The 13,214-nt window shown below is 49.6% G+C and overlaps 1 protein-coding gene across 10 annotated transcripts in view; it reads right to left on the bottom strand.

Moving 5' to 3' along the window:
* The window catches only part of SIM1 (SIM bHLH transcription factor 1), a 96,301-nt gene that overhangs the window by 60,254 nt on the left and 22,833 nt on the right, over positions 1–13,214 (bottom strand). For 3 of the 10 annotated variants that reach the window (XM_081530218.1, XM_081530215.1, XM_081530216.1), the window contains exon 2: positions 2,260–2,342. Coding sequence is in view for 4 of the 10 variants with exons in the window: in XM_081530211.1 (XP_081386337.1) it covers positions 2,260–2,342; positions 11,468–11,642 (258 nt within the window). In the remaining 6 variants the exon portion in view is untranslated. Of the gene's footprint in view, positions 1–2,259; positions 2,343–4,040; positions 4,410–5,999; positions 6,197–11,467; positions 12,077–12,752; positions 13,119–13,214 lie in introns of those variants that run through there. The other 7 variants (XM_081530211.1, XM_081530212.1, XM_081530210.1 and 4 more) reach the window with 4 other exon arrangements.

Raw genomic sequence — 13,214 nt, 5'->3', positions numbered from 1 at the left:
TTTGGAGAGTTTGGGATGTCAGTCTGAGGAATTCAGAGATGCTTCTGCAGGCATCAGGTTCCAACAGAGTAGGGAAATAAATAGCAGGCTTAAATGTGTGTGTGTTGGTGGTGTTTTTTGTTTCATTTTTCTGGCAGAATGTGGACAGTGACCTACCTGTAGGAGGAAAGAGTGGAGATGAGGAAATCAGGGATGGTCAAGCCTGAACTCGGTGGTTCAAGGAAGACAGAGTGGGAAAAGACTCTAAGATGATTCTGGCTGTTGTGGAATTTGTGATGGCAGAAAGAGAAGCTGAGACTGATTTCAAGATCACTGAAATTTACACAGGCATGGTGAGTTTTTGTATGAGTGGAAGTCTGGAAGAAGGAGACAGTGAGTTCTTGTCTTGGGTATGCTAAACTTCAGGTATAGGCAGATTGCCATTTGGATGTGTCCAGATGGCAGCAGGAAATAAAGATCTGTAGCTCAGGAGAGGGATGTCTAGACAAGAAGTCATGCAAATGTAGGGAAAGGAGTTGATGTGGTGGTGTTGGCTGAGATAACCCAGGAAGCCTTGAAGCTGTGAGAGGAGAAACAAAGCTGGAGCCTTGGGTGAATGCCAGCATTTACAGTCAGACAGTGGTGGGAAAACCTAGAAGAGCAAGCAGAGAGGGGGGAAGAATCCAGGAAACTGTGCTACTTTAGAGACTAAGGGAGAGGCAGAATGTCAGGTAAGCCATGTCACCTCCATCCAGTCTTTGCCCAAATGTCAGCTTCCCAGTGAGGTCCTCTGCAACTGTCCCACCACTGAAACACAGCCCTCTTCTTCACCTTCTTTTTCTCCATGGCACCCACACCACTGACATACTATGCAGTGCACCTGTGTGGATTCGCAAGGCTGCTCTCCTTAGAATGTCAGCTCCATGAGGGCAGGGCTTTCTGCCTGGCATACAATTGGACCTCCTGTGTTTGTGGAATGAACGAGGTCAGGTAAGATAAGAGATGAGCATCTTATGCTGAGTAGCTTAGGAGCACACCACCTAGGAGAGGGGCCATACTGCAGTGGTGTGGGAGTGAGGAGAGCTGGGTAAGCCCTGGAAACTGAGAGGATCACTGAGTCCTGTGCGGAGCTCGGGATGAATATGAGGAAAAAGACTGGGCAAGGACTAGAAGGGGTGACTGTTTGGGTTGTGCTCTCTTGTTTATATTGATGAGGAAAGTTAGCTGGGAATATGGAGGAATTTCAGAGGGAGTCAGTTGTTGAGAGACAACCAATGGAAGGTGTCCCCGAGAAAGAGGAGAGATAGTGCCTTTTAGTTAAATTCACGGGTGTGGAGGCCAGGCCTGGAAGGGAATGCTCACACAGGGCCTCTCTTTGCCCTATGAAACTAAAATCTCTTTTGGCCTCTGGGATTGAAGGAGGGACTAAATAGTGATGAGACTGGAAAGGCCAGGCCACTCCTGCCATGAGATGCTGAGCATGCCTGGCCAGGGAGGGAGGACCATCTCAGAGTCCCCAGTCTGACGTTGAGGCTCCCATGTGAGGACCTTTGGTGGACTTGAATAACAAGAATAAGGGGGTGCAGGGTGGGATACAAGTGTCAAGCCTAAAATTTCCACGGGGAGTTTTACTATTTTAAATATTTGCTAGGCAACTTACTCGGGCAATGGACAATTTCAAATGGTGTACACTGCAAACAACGTGGTAATGGGCGCCTCCGCGATGGATAAACTCATTACCTGGGGAGGTATGTGTGCTACCGGGAGGGTGCCTACACGGCCTGGCAGGGCTGAGATGAGGGTGCCTGGAGAGAGGAAGGAGCCCGGGAGCTACAGGGCGCAGATGAAACGACTTGTGGTCGCAGCTGCATCCGGAATGTGTGGGCTTAAAGCACTGACTGGCATTTCTACCAGATCCCGGCTATTTCTGGGATAAACTCTTCATTTCGGCCGGTTATGCAGCCGGGCTTCGGCAGCTTGGCCCGAGGACTGCAGTTCCCTCTGCCGAGTGCTGTCAGATGGCGCCCCCTCCCTCGGTTCAGCCGTCCTGATTGTGGCTTTAGCGGGCTCCCCTCCAAACCCAACGTGCCCATTGTCACCTGCTGCTCCCTCTCCACCTGGCCAGCAGACTTCCACACACAGCGAGGTCAGGGGCCTAATATATTAACTTTATAAGGAGTCATAAGGACTGCGTGTGAGACGGCCACCTTCGGGCAGTTTCCCATTTTGGGGGGAACAGGAAGCCTGGCTCGAGCCCTCGCACACGTGCTGCGTCAGTACCTGGAGCAGGTGCGAGCCCAGTTCGCGGCCGACGTTGTCGAGGGGGCTGGTCCTACTCGAGTGGCCCCACGCCTCGCCCAGCCCTGTGAAACACAGAGACACCCTTAAAAGATGGACTCCGACCCGGCTGGCGGTTAGAGAAGTAGTTTAGTGTTCTGTCACCCAGGCAAACTTTCACACACAACCGGACACCATCCGGGCTCCCTCCCCACCTGGACCGCGGGAACGCCAGTGAATCAGCTGCGGCTCCGCCCTCTCAGCTCCAAAGGAGTTTAACAGACGTCCGACTCCCTCTAACTCTGCACGACCGGGCCCGGCTTCTCAGGAAGGACAGGGTCCTGGCTGAGTGCCCCACTCACCTACCCCGGCAGCACTCCGAGTGGCCTCGTTTGAGGGCAGTCTGTGCCCAGAAGGGGCCCGACACAACACCAGAGCGATAACTTTTGTGTAGGTTCACCAGTGTGCTTAGAAGGGCGAGGGACACTACTTCTCACCCCAAGTTTCATCATCCTCCTTATCACGAGGCTGAGGGTGTCCACACATTCAGCGAATATCGCGAACCGCCCAGAAGGACCTGAGACTTCGGGCCAAAGCCAGCTCGTCCTGGTGGGCTTTCTGATTGGCTGCGGGGCTCTCCAGCCCTTTTCCTCCCCTTGGCCTCTGACTTTAAAACGCTTCGGAAAATTTCGTTTGCTTGGGGATAGCTTCCAGCACTAGCTACCCTCCGCAATCCTTCCTCTGCCTTTCCTCTCTCTCCTAGCAGCCCCCACTTAAGGCATCCTAACCTCAGGTCCCCCCCCCCAAGAAAAATCCAGGAGCTTTTCTGAAAGCCACATATTTTCAGGTGCTAACACCATCTTACAATATTTACGTCCCCTTTTGGACATAGGGAATCGTTCCCCTTCTCTAATTCCCAGGCATCAACTAATAACAAAGACTGCCCCTTCCTGTCCTTGATGCTATCACCTTAAGCTCTCTCCAGGTTTTGCCACAAATCAGTTCTCTGGTGATGTCTGAAAAATAAACCTCCCTGTATGCCCGTGGCTCATTTTTCAAAATTTAATATGGAGTCTGCTATAGTACCTGTTTTCAGGAAGAAAATGAAAAATAAGACAGAAGAAACTTGGCCGAGGTTAAACTACTTATGGGTAATATCTTTTAACAATGTTGTTGCTGAAATTAACGTAACTAGGTAGTTCAATTCTTTTATGCTTCCACCATTGAACAAGGTTAAACGTGATAAAAATGGGGGGGGGATGATTTACTGAATTACTGCTTTATGGGACAAATCACTATGAAGTACCCAATGACAAACACTCGCATTGTAAATGGGGGTGAGGGCGGATCTTTCAGAGTAAAACACGGAGTTGGGACTCTTAAAGCTGCTTCCGAAGCAAGCGATCAAAACCCTGGTAACGAGTAACCGTGAGCGCCCCTTAAGCTCGAACTGGGTTTTTCTGGGTGTTTGCACATCTAAATAAATCTAACGATTTCCCCACCGTTCTGCAAACACTGATCCGCCTCCACCAACCCCCGCCCTCGCCCAGACTCCTCTCCCTTCCTGGCGTTGGGCAACTCCTCATGATTCTTCCTCCCGCCGCAGTTTCCCTCCCCAGAGTGACTCCACTGCCCTGATCCCTGAGGTCCTCCTGGACCGTTCCGGAGGGCCCTGCCACAGCAGCCGGCACACACACAATCCTTCGCCTTGTTACTTTCCCTTAGCTCCTGCCGTCTGAGTCAAGCTCTATTCCTCGGTTTCACCCCTGATCACACATACCCACCCAGAAGAAGTGGCGGGAGGGTGTAGTCGAAGAAGTCGCACGGAGGAGTGTGGAAAGGCTCCTACCGGGAGAGCCCGGGACTCGGGTGGCGCTGGCCCTTTGACGCTGGGGCCCAACCGAGGCCTGAAAGCCCCGAGTTTCCTGGGGCGAGGGGTCGGGCTCTCGGCGTTCAGGGAGCTGGCCGCAGCCGCCTTGCGTCTGGGATCGTGCCTTCCGCAGCTCCCCAAAGGGTGTGAAGCTTGCTCGAGGAGCCAACAAATGCCTTATTCTAAAATTACGAAGGTTCCCCAAAGCGGCTGGGGACACCTGGGAGCCGCCTCCCGACCGGAATCATCTGAAACCACCGCCCCCCACCCCCACCCCCGAGCTGAGCTCAGGGTTGAGTATTGGTTCCGAACTCCCGGCGCCAGCCTCTGCTGGTTGTGGTCTCTGGGGGCGGCCTCATTATTATGCACCTACGAGGGAAAAGTAAGACTTCCCTGCAGGTTAATAAACAGCCGGGCCGGGCACAGGGTGACAGGAGCCTCCCGCGCCCTCTCCTGTACCCCTTTTGCTTTCACGGAGCATTGCCTTCTCTCCTGTTCCCGGTTGAAACCTCCCGCACACGGTTGTGTCTGGGTTAATGTTTTATAAGGAACTGGCTGCCTTCCTCTACCTGTCGGGCTTTTCTGACCTAAGATCAGGACTCTGAGCTCTCCTTTCAGCCGGCCCAGGACCTCTTCCAAGCCCGGGGCATGGGTTTCATCTCTCAAAAAGCCGGGGGTGGGGTGGGGGCAGAGACCCCTCTCCCTGGACCCCGACACCTTCCGCCCGCACTGACGCGCTCCCGCCCCCAGTTTCTGTTGGAGAGGGTGGGTAAAGCTGAGATTTCGTTTCTGCACTTGACCTACCGCAGAAAATTCGCAAATCCTTTGATTGTCTGTTTAAAATGAGGAGGAAACCAGTTCCCTTTGCGGCAGGATTACAGTGGGAACAAGATCTAAAGATTCTCTTGTAATTCGGTGAGGCCGAGGGAACGGGGTTTTGCAAAGGAGAGAAGGAGCTCTGCGAGGGAGGCGATAACTAAATCGGGTTTTAGACAAAAGGATTTTCCCCAGCTAAAGTGGCCGAAGACAAAGGAAAACATAATCTATTTTGGAAGATTTCCAAGATATGCCACATTAACCTTAGCAGATAAATTTTTCTTCTCCCCTCCCCCTCTCCCCTTAAAGTCTGGTTTATCATATTTACATAAGTAGTATTAGAAGCGATGTATCTATTATGGATCTAAAGGACTAGCTCACATTTCATGTGAAACCCGGGCGAAGTTTCACTGTTGCTTTACCCTCAGTGCGCCGTTGAGCCATTTCCATTTAAATACCCCCTGACCCAAGGATTACCTCAATGGACTGACTGCACGGGTTTTGTAATTTCCTGAAAATGAGATTTCGATTTATAAAACAAGAAACCAATTAGTAACCAAATGAGGCGAAGTAGATCCACTAAAATTGACCTAATCCCACAGGCACAATTTAGGCCCGTTCTTGGCGAATGAATGATGAGCCCCAGTCTAGCCTGAGCCCAAAGCATCATCCAGCTGTGTTATTGCAAGCAGCAAAAATAAATTGATCGAGCTTTTCCTTCGGAATGAATTTCATACCCTTAACAAAGTATAGATTACAGACCAGGTATCATCTCCTCTTTCACCCAGTCAGGAAGAGAAGAGCTTGTTCTACTGTTTCCCAACCCCCCTCCTTTAATAAATAAACACTGTATCTCAATAGAAAGGTGTCCTCCTTATTGTCCTTCCCGGAAACCTTCAATTCTTGGATGACGGAGAGCTGTCCCATGACCTGACCACAACTTGGTGACTGAGACGGGAAAAGCCCTCCGAGACCCCGCTTCTAACTTCTGGTCCCGGGGGACTTGTCTCAGCCACCTGGTTTGTCCACAGGGCCTGCGCGTTCTCACAGAGCGTACCGTGCAACCCTTCCAGCCCTAGAGCAAGTGGTCTTCGTGTTCCGGCTCCAGGAGCCTCAGCAGCTGGGCTCTCTCGGGCAGAGAGGGACGGACATCAGGAGCGTTTCGCCCAGACCGAGCGATCTGGAGCGGTCACTGGGCAGGAGGCTGCTTCGCGCACCGAAACGCACTCAGTACCCGCACCTGGAACGCCTGGCGCGGGCTCTGGGCCATCTGGCGGGTGTGGCCCACCTTCCGACGACGTTGGTGGCCGCGCGGGGCTGGGGTTTGCCCCGCGCAGGGTCCCGGGCCCCAGAGTGCGCGTGTGACCGGTGCTCCCCTGCCTGCCTCCGAGACCCCCAGCCGCGCCCAGGGTATCCACTTCTGTCAGTTTGAACCTGGGGTGGAGACCGACGGTCGTAGCGCTGACACTCTCTGCGCGCCCGTTGGTGCTTGGGCCCCTGAGCTAGGGCTTCCCGGGCGGGGCCGAGCCCGAAAGAACACGAACTGCAGGAACGAGGACAGGCCGGGTCCGGCCAGGTCCCGACTAACCCGTGGGACGGACACGCACGAGGGGTTGACAATAGTGTGCGACGGCTGAGAGCCTCACGCAGTGTCTCCCCAAGACTCTGGACCTTCGAGGCTGGCCGGGCTGGGCGTCCGAAGACCGGCGCCAGCGAGGCCGATGGGTCTGCCCCGCGGCGCGGGCCTGTCCCGCCTCGGTTCCACTTGGCGGTCGGGACGCACAGCTTTGCCCCTCGGGCGGCATCTTGGCTTTAGAGGAGTTTTAGAGAAGGGCCGGGCCAGGGGGCAGTGGCCCGCGCAGCACCAGGCTCGGCGGGCGGAGACGCCCCCACGCCCCGGGAAGGTAGAAACAGAGGCCCGCGCAGAGCGTAAGAAGACACCGCGCGGAGGCCGCGAGCTGGCGCACTCTCGGCCACGAGGGCCAAGGCGGGAGGGTCACTGGCGGCCGCCGCGGGGAGAGAAGGGCCGCGCGGTGGGGATGTGGCCCGCGGATCGCGGGCTCCCCGGCCGCGAGGTGAGGCGGGGGCTTGGTCAGGGTCGCTGTCCCTGGACTGGTCTGAGCCGCGGAGGTCGAGTGATACCGCTCCGGAGCCGCCTGCCCAATGGCGCTACCCGAGGAAGAAGCTTTGCTGCTCAATGCTCAGACACTGTTTTAGTGTTTTCTGATTAGGAGGCCCTTTGCAAAATAATTGAGGATTCCCCGTCCCCATGCAAAAATTAAAATTCCGTGGACCACAGACTGACAATGGGTGAACAGCTATTATCATAAGGTTTTAGCTGGGACTAAACCTTATTCTCTTGAGAAACACCTGATCCGACAGAGAAATGAAGCAAAAATTCATAGATTTGAATTCTGTGTCCACATTTGTATCTGCAAAACCTGGAATCTGCCAAGATTCCCCCAGATTGAAAAATAACTCCCCCTAGAAATCAGGTTTGTCCTCTGGAAATTTAACCTGATTTTAGTTTCAGAGGAGTGTACCCTGCTTAAAAGTATTCTGCCATAGCTTATCATACCCTGTTTTTATAGTTTTGCTCTTGTTGCTATTGTTACTGTTTTTATTAATGATTACTCCCTTTTCCAAAAAAAAAAAAGTACTTTTTCCATTGATCTGGTCTACAATTTCTAGCACATAAATCTGCTTTGCAAATGCTCTGCCTGGAGTTTAGTTCTGCACTCTACATTTTAAGTCAACATCAAAACTGGAATTAAACAGAGAAACCCAGCGTGGAGCATAAACTGTGCTTAAAGGCGTTTAAATGAGAAAAACTTCTGTAAGAAAATAAACATGGAAACCTAATGCTCAATCATTTCCCCAAGCAGCAAGAAAAACAGACTTAAATCACCCATCCACGTGGGAAATGGGGCCTCTTTTCCTCTTTCAGTTCTCAGCCTCAAGAAAATGTAAGGTGATTAAGGATTTCAGTCTTGAGGTGAATATCAGAGCAAGTGTCTGTGGAGGTTTGTTTAATCATCCTTTTCTTTCCAGCCTTTGTAGAGACTTTCCTACACAGTTACTGATTTCAATTCTGTCATTACTTTTATTTTGCCAAGACATGTTGACAAAGAAATGGCAGTAATGTTACCAAGATACTGAATGGCCACAGATTTGAAAACATTTGGTCTTTTCAAAGGCCACACTATGCCCCCCAGTAAAAACTGTATTATAACTGGATAACAAATACAATTTTAGTTGAACTTGTTCTTTTTTATATACAAATCAAGTCATAACATCTCTTTTTTTATCTTGCCTCTTTGGCTTTGAGAACACCAAAGAAATATATATCCAGATATGCCGACTTTTCCTTTCCAAGGCTATTTTAGAATAGAATGTTACCACTTGGGATATGCAGTTCTGATGATTTCCCACTAATTGTCCCAGAGTTTTTGTTTTTTACTTTTACTATGAAATTTCCAATTTAATACTTAATTCTTAATTATTCCAGGGGCCCATATCCCATTCTTCTGTTCCTTCTCCCTCGATTTTTTCCCTCAACAGCTCAGTTTTATCTATTGAGATAAATAAAAGCTGAAATTTGCTCCCAGACAAGGAATTTACTAGACTCCTGAGGACAGGGTGGGTAGGAATTGTATTCAACAAATGGGGGGAGGGTAGCTATATTTTAAGGATCTTTAATTTTTTTCACATGTAAGTATGGAACGATTTCTGTTTAAGTCTTTTGGCATTACAAGGTATTATAAATAAAATGTAATATGAGCAAAAACAGTAAAGTTTTATCGTCATTTTTATGCCTAATAACTGATGCCACCAGATTTAGAATTATTTTAGATTATATACCTTGCAAAACCCATATGTGATAGCAGGCTTATTGTGATGAATAGCTACCTTCATCTCACCCTTAAAAAATTGTTGAAGACCTACTATGTGCTAGGATGGTGTCAAGACAGATGTAAAAATGTACTTCATTTTCAAACAAATTCTTTCCATCTCTCCACACTAAAATATATTACCTCCATAAAAAGTGCTCAGTTTCCCCCACTGCCATGGACCTACTCTTGCCCACCTTTCTTCCTTCAGGCAACAGATGAACCCAAATTTGGCACCCTCTGCAGGTTGTGCTTGGTTCTGCGGCCTTGTGATTATTTCGCTCCTGAAAACTTGGTTTTATTGTTTGTTGCTGTTGTCCTTTAATATTTTAAAGGGCTGAATCTGGGTTTTGGACTTTTGAAGCTAATCTAGCCTCAAAATTAAAACCTCATCCCTAGGAACCAGCTGTCCGGATGACCCTAACTCACCCGGTGGAGGCTTCGGATGAGTTATGAGCTCAACAGTAGCTGGGGAAATAAATGATGTGACCAGAGTTCACACATCGTCCATCCTCTCCTCCCCATAAACTCGCATCCAAAGAAGGGAGAGGAAGGAGTGGCCCCTGGCCAGAGCTCTGAAGGAAGGTGAGTGGGGCTGCAGAAAGTACAGTCGCCTTTAAAGTAGCCTCAGGGGACAGGCCTGGCCAACAAGGGGATTCCAGCGGGAGTCTTCACCCGCGCTCTTTTTAAAATTAATGGGAAGTTGGCTAAGAGGGTTTACTTTTTGTTCCTCTTTTTGTTCCTCCTATTTATTACGCAATTTATAATTTGTGGAGTTAGCATTAAATTAAACAAGAAAGCTTGCTCTCTTCAAAACGAAACCAAAACAACAAAAACCAGCCGATTCCCTCCGGCCGCGCCTGCCCGGGGTCTGCACGACTCAGAGGAGCCCCTGGCCCAGCGACTCCCCGGGCGCTCTGCCCCTCTCTAAGCCCGCCCGGGAAGCCGGCCCGCTATTCTTTTCCTCCGCGATTCCTCTCAGCCTCACAAGCAGCACCATATGCTGCTTCTGATCAAACAGCGAGCGACATCGGCACCGATAATTGACGAGACCCGCTAGAAATCACGCAGAAAGGGAGCCCACTGAGACCGCAGGGGCTGACAAATCACTGCTAATAATCCTGTTAGGAACAGGGCGGCCAGCGGAGTTCGCAATAGCTTTATTTTTATAAAGTAGGCGCTGACAGTATAGAGACAACGATATCTCTTTTTTAAACAGAAGGCAATGTAGCATAATAGAAATTTTCCCACCGGCAATTCTCAGCACAGGTTGAATAGGAAATGTGGTTTTTTATTACATAAGTTGCCCCTCCTTCTTTTTTTTTTTTTCTCTTTTCTTTTTTTAAAAAACTTTTCAGGTATGTTAGGTTTTGATTCCTCTCCTCCTGTAGTTTCCAAGGTCAGATGAGATTGTTCAAGGAACTGCTTTAAGACAAAATGACCACAATACTACTTAGAGCTTTGGGCTAAAACTGTACTATAAAAGTTGTCCTTTAGTGCTCCTGACTAATTTGGGGGCATGTTTTGCAAGATTTTGATTCAGATAATAACTTGTAGTCAAAATGAAGCAAAGTGAAACTCAAAGCCCAGTAGTGATTCTTTCCTTCCCTCTTTTCCCTAAAAGAAACAACAAATTCCAAACATCCAAAATCAACAATAACATAAATCTCTCTGGGTCAAATAAGACATTCTGGTTTGTAAATAAACAGGGTTCCTTCTCTTGAATTTGCTTCTTTAATTCTCTCCTTTATACTTCCAAATTGTCCTCCCCCAGCAAAGACATATCTAAAATATTTTTTAAAATCTGTTTATATGTTATTTGAATGTGAGCAAAGGAAAAGATGGGAAAACAGAAGAGAGAAGAGTCTTTCACCTACTGAATATAAATGGTTTTATACACAACAGTGTTCTATGAAGGCTACTTTGTCCTCACATAGTGACTCTTGATAATCTAAATACACATTTTAAATCATTTCAACAGTTCAGCTATTCTAACTCCTAGGCCTTTTAAGACAATTTTCCCAGGGATTCATTTGCCAACCTGCCACCTAAAAGATATTTTCTAAGCAGGCAAGTAATCTTAATTCAATCTTATATCTCAGGAAAAATATCAAGCCCAGAGTTGCAAATCAGAGAGACTGGGTAAATTCAGAACATATTTGTTCATGAACTTGCCTGCTCCTCATCTGCTGAATTACTGACATACTGATAAGTTATTATCTCATGGGTCTGTCTAGACATAGCAAAACTAGAAGAATTTAGAGGTGTTCTTGCTCTCTACTAGTTATAAATCTAACAAGAGGAATTAAAAAAGAAAGTCATGTTTGGGTTAGTAGTACTTCCGACTGAGCCCAGTTATCTAAGTGTTGACAAAGGCACCGGTGGGCTGCTTCCCAATCAAACACATCTGATGGACAGAAGAGAAAGTATTAATGGGGAGGTAGAAAGAGCCACAGAAAGGCAATAGAAATTCTAAATCCAGCGAGGTCCTTAGTTATTCCAGCATGCTAAACTTCCCTTTGCAGTGAGTGTGTAGGTAAGTATGAGTGTACTTCTCTGCCAGTAGTGTAGTCATTCACTGGCAAATCCCATACCCCTTCTACCTTGGAAATTCCAACTGGTCAAAGTCACTTACCTTCTGGGAACACTACTCTCATTTTGAGATAGCTGGTGGTGAGTCTGATTATGGATGCTTTGTCCAGCTGCGAGGTGATAGCTGAGGGCAAAGGCAGTAATTTAGCCAGTTCGTAAAATTCACTGTTTTCCTTCTCCCTCCTAGTCCGGGCAGCATTTTTGGACTTCTCTTTCATCGTGTCTCGTTCTCCCTTTCTTCTTACAACATAAGTTCCACAGATTCATCCAAAATCAAAAATAAACTTTCAATTAGAGATCATATTTGGCAAAAAAAATATAAAGCATACTTTGAGGAGACTTTTGCTTCAGTGTTTTGATGGTAGTGAAAGAACAACAACGGTGAACAGATTTTTTTTTTCTTTAAAAATATGGGATGCGAATAAAATTGCTGATCCACGGCAAGCGATCTCGACAATCCTAGGGTAGCTGGGTATCAAATGCCGGCGGGAATCCCGAAGAGCCAGCCTTTTCTTCGGTTCCGCGCTGCAAACCCCGGTCCTCGGGAGATCGACATAATAATCCCCAACGGGTGCTCTCAGTCCCGAGGCCTTGGAGGCGACTCCGAGCCCCTCGGGGAAGAACACGATTGCCGGTCCACTCTTTCAGGCCACTGTGAAGACAACAGCATCAGAGCGTCAGACATCTGCGGCTCCACAATCACTCACGCGCTCGCCCCAATTCTGGGGGAAATGGCCGGGAAGGGCCTCAGCGCGCCTCCGCTTTTCCTTGCCAGACTCAGTGTTTTGGTTGGTTGGTTGGTTGGTTGGTTAAGATTTGGAAAAATCAGCGGCGAGACTGAGTCCCCTGCAAATAATATTCGCCTTCTCTCACCCCCTTCAGACACATTCTCCAGCCCCCTGGGAAGTTGCCCAAACCACAAAACACAGGTCTCGGAAGACCCTTAGGAGCGCCAGGCCAGGCGTACGTTCCCAGGAAGGCAGGTTTCTGCAAATCAGAATTTCTCCGCAGCGCTCGGGCGCCTCTCGGTTCCCCCACTTTGGTAGGTCCGGAACTTGACTCTAACTTGGGTCTCAAGTCTCAGGGATTCCTCCAAAAGTGGCATTTACACATCGAGTCCCTCGGGACTGCCAAGGGGGCGACCCAGCGCTTCCCCTGCCCAGCGGGGGCGGCAACACGCCGGGCACGGCAGCGCCAGGTTAACAGGTGGCACATTCGCGACAGCCCCTCGCAGGCACCGGAGGGCGGGAGGCGCCCGGCCTCTCCTCCTCCGCCGTGGAGCCGCGGGCGCCACTGGGCGGGCGCAGGGCATATTCCGCTTCACCTACCTTCAGTCCCTGCCAGCGGCAAAGCATGCGGAGGCGCCCACCTCTTAATTGTACTCATGCCTACCATCCAACTAAGCCACTCCGCGGGCCTCGCCGCTTCCCACCAGCGGAGAGGAGCAGAGCGCGTCCTGGCTCTCTTCTTCTCTCGGTCATGAATTGGGGGATGGGTGCGAGGGAGAAGAGGGGCGGGATTCGGGCTTTGGGACGGGTGAGGTGATTTTAGAATCCTCCTCCTCGGTAGTTGTTACGAAGGAAGTATTATTGCTAATTGGAAGCCGAAAACGACCCCCTGTAACTTCTTTATCGCTTTACAGGGTTTAGCTTCAACTTCACTCCCGGGCTCCCTCTCTCCCGCCCTCTCTTAATGCCACTCACAACCTCCTCGTTTCTGATTGGCTCGGTGCGTCTCGGGGTGCTGCGCTCATTGGCCAACAGGCCTGAGTGACGCGTCCACGACACGAG

Source organism: Giraffa tippelskirchi, chromosome 9 (assembly GCF_054371585.1).
Source record: "Giraffa tippelskirchi isolate mGirTip1 chromosome 9, T2T-mGirTip1v1.2.pri, whole genome shotgun sequence".
Taxonomy (NCBI): Eukaryota; Metazoa; Chordata; class Mammalia; order Artiodactyla; family Giraffidae; genus Giraffa; species Giraffa tippelskirchi.
The sequence above is the reverse complement of the archived record's forward strand: the minus strand, read 5'-3'. Positions and strand labels throughout refer to the sequence as shown.